Genomic DNA, 4,140 nt, shown 5'->3' on the forward strand with positions numbered 1-4,140 from the left:
ACCAGCCACTCCTTGGAAGGAAGATGGGGCAATCTACTTCCGTAGTGATACTGCCTCAGAAACCCAAGGAGGGGTCGCTATGAGTCGGGTCCGACTGATGGCACATAACAACAACAACAACAACATGGAAGAAGTGTACCTGTGCAGTTCAGTTTCAACTGTAAATCCTCTAGGAGCTCTGGTAGCATAGTGGCTAAAGCACTTGACTGCTAACCAGAAGGCTGATGGTTCAAACCCACCAGCCGCTCCTCGGAAGGAAGGTTGGGCAATCCTACTTGCGTAGTGATACTGCCTCAGAAACCCAAGGAGGGGTTGCTATGAGTCGGGGCCGACTCGACAGCACATAACAACAACAACAACTAAGTAATTCTATATGTGGAACTATGGTTGGCACTATGGCCATATGGAAGATATGATGGAAAAGGCAAAAGTCAATCATGAATACCATGCTAGGAATTTCATATTTATCAAGAAGACAAGGTCATTTTCTGAGAGTGAGAGAGCAAGTATGAGATGAGGACTTACTAATCGTAGGTCATCATTACTTTAATATTAATGGTAGCTTGATCAGCAATTTAATTTTCATCTTCATCCCCAAATTTCTGATTTTAAAATTCTTGTAGATAGCATTATGAGTGTCTATTCTGTTGACATGAAAACATCTTTCTCATGGCATTTATCTTTCTATATTGAGTTTATGGAAGGACCCCTTTTGGAAGGTCTATATTGGGACTCATGGTATAATAACCAACAGCTGTATAATTTAAAGAACAGCAGTCGCATCTACTATGAGAACATACTTCTAGGAGTCCCAAGAGTCCGTCAACTAAAAGTCCGCAACAACACTTGCAAGGTCTATCCATCTTTTCAGTCTTTAATGAGTGAATGTTACGGCAAATATACTTCTGGAAATGAAGACTTGTCTGATTTTGGCCTTAGACATAATACTGAGTAAGTAGTATAAAAATTACACAGTAATTCTTTCTTGCAGCTTATCACTGTATCTTAATAAAATTGTAAAAAAAAATGCATGTATTTTCCAACTGATACCAACAGGGGTCTGGCTGGTAAGGAGACTTTCAATAATAGTATCAAAGGAATGCTTAGAAGCAGAAGCATGTAGAAAAGATAATTAAAAGTTTTAAAGAATGCAAGAGTACAAGGACTCAGAAATACTGGCTCACCAAATGAAAATATTTTTGAAGGAAAAAATGCTGTCACCAAGGTTATCAACTTTACATTAGTCTCTTCATGATGGAAAAAGAAATTCTTACATGATTATCATAAATCACACAATATTTTTAGACACCAGTATAGCAAAATTCAGGAACAAATTGTGTTTGCTAGAGAGTCCAAGTTTATGGTAAATACTTAAGGTTTTATATTCTTTTGATGACTAGAACCAATAAGAGTGACCCTGTTGTTTTTTGTTTACATCAGGATGCAAAGTGTATTCTTTTTTCTGACTGTGGTATATACACTGCTTGATCATAGTGGACGCAAGGTGAAGTGTCCAGTTTTGCTTCTACAAAAGTCAAATAATAAGCTTTTTTTTTTTCTGGCTCTGCCCAAACCCTCCCAAGCATTTGGAATCCTTAAGGAGTGTTTTAGTGCTCTGTCACGTTTCTCCTTTCACACTCTGGCTTACATTGGTACTTTGTTCTGTTGTTGCAATACTAAACAAGGGCAGTTGTACTCTCTAGGCACTGCATCTGATGATGCCTGCTATCGATGCTATGGCTTGCTATTTTCCAAAGTGACCAAGACTAATACTGATGTAGACTTATGCCTGTACTTCACATTGATAAAGTGGAAGCCCAAAGCCACTAGCACTACCTCCCTTTGACACATAAGCTCTGGTATCAGTGCTATTAACACTTTGTGATTTTAGAGTCTTATGAAAATCATATACCAGAGGACAAAATAAACATTTTTTTAAAAATTTAATTGTTTATGTCATGAGACAAAGTGTATATGAACTGCTGTATGGAAAGTGAATTTGCTCTGTAAATCTTCACCCAAATCACAATTAAAAAAAAAAGAGAGCATGGAAGAGAAGGACACAGGGAAGAGGTAACTATGGAAAGGAAGTGGGAAGAGAGCTGTTGCATTGTGGGAAGTTGCAGTCCATGTCATGAGACAAAGTGTATGTGAACTTCTGTACAGAAAATGAATTTTCCATCCAGGGCCAAGAAGAATGAAGAAAACCAAAAATTCATGGAAACAATCAGACCTAGCGACTGGTACACCATCCGATCTGCAGCCTATACAACTATGAGACCAGAAGAAATAGACGGTGCTCGGCTACTACTGTCAACCACTTGGAAGAGGATCTTTGTAGGAGATCCTGGATAGACAGGGGGACAATGTGGAACAAAACTCAAAATCATTTGAAAAAAAAAGTGGGGAACAGGTTTGAAAAAAAAAAAAAATGAATTTTCTCTGTAAACTTTCACCCAAATCACAATAAAAAATTTAAAAAAAAATTAATTGTTATCAAAGGGATCCAATATTTACAAAATTCCACCCCTTCCTACTCAAAATTCCCAGTCTCCAGAAGAAGCCACTTTTAGCTCACTTAGTTGTTTCTTCTGGGAGCTCTGGTGACGTTGTGCCTAAAGCATTTGACTGTTAACTAGAAGGCTGGTAGTTCAAACCCACCAGCCACTCCTAAGAAGGAAGATTGGGAAATCTATAGAGATACCACCTGGGAAACCCAAGGAGGGGTCACTATGTGTCGGATCTGACTTGATGGCAGTCCAACTCAACTCGACCCTTAAATTGTATTTACTGGTATTCTTCTAGTATTTACTGCCTGTTTCTAAATAACATGCTTATACTGCTATTTATTGACTTTGTTGTTGTTGTTGTTGTTATGTGCCGTCGAGTCAAACCTGACTCATAGCAACCCCTCCTTGGTTTTCCAAGGCAGTATCACTACGGAAGTAGGATTGCCCAACCTTCCTTCCAAGGAGTGGCTGATTTACAGTTTTACATATCTATTATCTTTCTGTTCCACAATCAGCTCCTGGCCTTGTTTTGGCTGAAGAGCTAATTGTGAAACAGACCATCAGCTTGCTCATTTGCAAGTTCAAGTTGAAGTTGAAGACAATTAAAACAAGTCCACAAGAGCCAAAATATGATCTTGATTAATCCCTCCTGAATATCTCTGTCAATATACTGCTGTAACCATTTTTGAATTATCTTCAGTAAGAATTTACTTGCATGCAATATTAATGATATTTAAAGAATAGATTTGATGCATTGAACACCAATGATTGAAAACCAGAGGAATTGTGGGATGACATCATCTTCTACAAAGAAAGCAAAAGGTCATTAAAAAGACAGGAAAGGAAGAAAAGACCAAAATTGATGTCAGAAGAGACTCTGACACTTGCCCTTGAATGGAGAGTAGCTAAAGCAAAGGGAAGAAATAACAAGATAAAAGAGCTAAACAGAAGATTTCAAACAGCACCTCGAAAAGACAAAGTCAGTTATTAAAATGAAATGTGCAAAGACATGTAGTTGGAAAGCCAACAGGGAAGAACACATTTAGCATTTCTCAAGCTGTAAGAACTGAAGAGGAAATTTAAGCCTCAAGTTGCAATATTGAAAGATTCTATGGGCAATATATTGAATGATGCAGGAAACATCAAAAGAAGATAGAAGAAATACACAGTCACTGTACCAAAAAGAATTGGTAAATATTCTTCCATTTCAGGAGGTGGCATATGATCAAGAACTAATAATCAAGAACCTTCACTACGAAGGAAGAAGTCAAAGCTACACTGAGGGAAGTGGCAAAAAACAAGGCTGCAGGAATTGACAGGATACCCGTTGAGATGTTTCAACAAACAGGTGCTGCACTAGAGGCACTCACTCAGCTATGCCAGAAGATTTGAAAGACAACTACCTGGCCAATTGACTGGAAAAGATCCATATTTATACCCATTTCAAAGAAAAGTGATTCCACGGAATGTGGAAATTATCAAACAATATCATTAATATCACACGCAAGTAAAATCTTACTGAAGATAATTCAAAAACAGTTACAGCAGTATATTGACAGGGAACTTCCAGAAATGGAAGCTGGATTCAGAAGAGGACATGGAATGAGGGATATCATAGCTGATGTCAGAT

The 4,140-nt window shown here is 37.9% G+C and overlaps 1 protein-coding gene across 1 annotated transcript in view; it reads left to right on the forward strand.

Moving 5' to 3' along the window:
• Nucleotides 1-4,140, forward strand: part of PKD2L2 (polycystin 2 like 2, transient receptor potential cation channel) — a 66,429-nt gene that overhangs the window by 5,513 nt on the left and 56,776 nt on the right. The window contains exon 4 of the mRNA XM_007938940.1: nucleotides 695-951. Within this exon, the coding sequence (XP_007937131.1) occupies nucleotides 695-951 (257 nt within the window). The remainder of the gene's footprint in view (nucleotides 1-694; nucleotides 952-4,140) is intronic.

This window comes from Orycteropus afer, unplaced genomic scaffold, assembly GCF_000298275.1.
Source record: "Orycteropus afer afer isolate SDZICR_OR568_19922 unplaced genomic scaffold, OryAfe1.0 scaffold00056, whole genome shotgun sequence".
Classification (NCBI taxonomy): Eukaryota; Metazoa; Chordata; class Mammalia; order Tubulidentata; family Orycteropodidae; genus Orycteropus; species Orycteropus afer.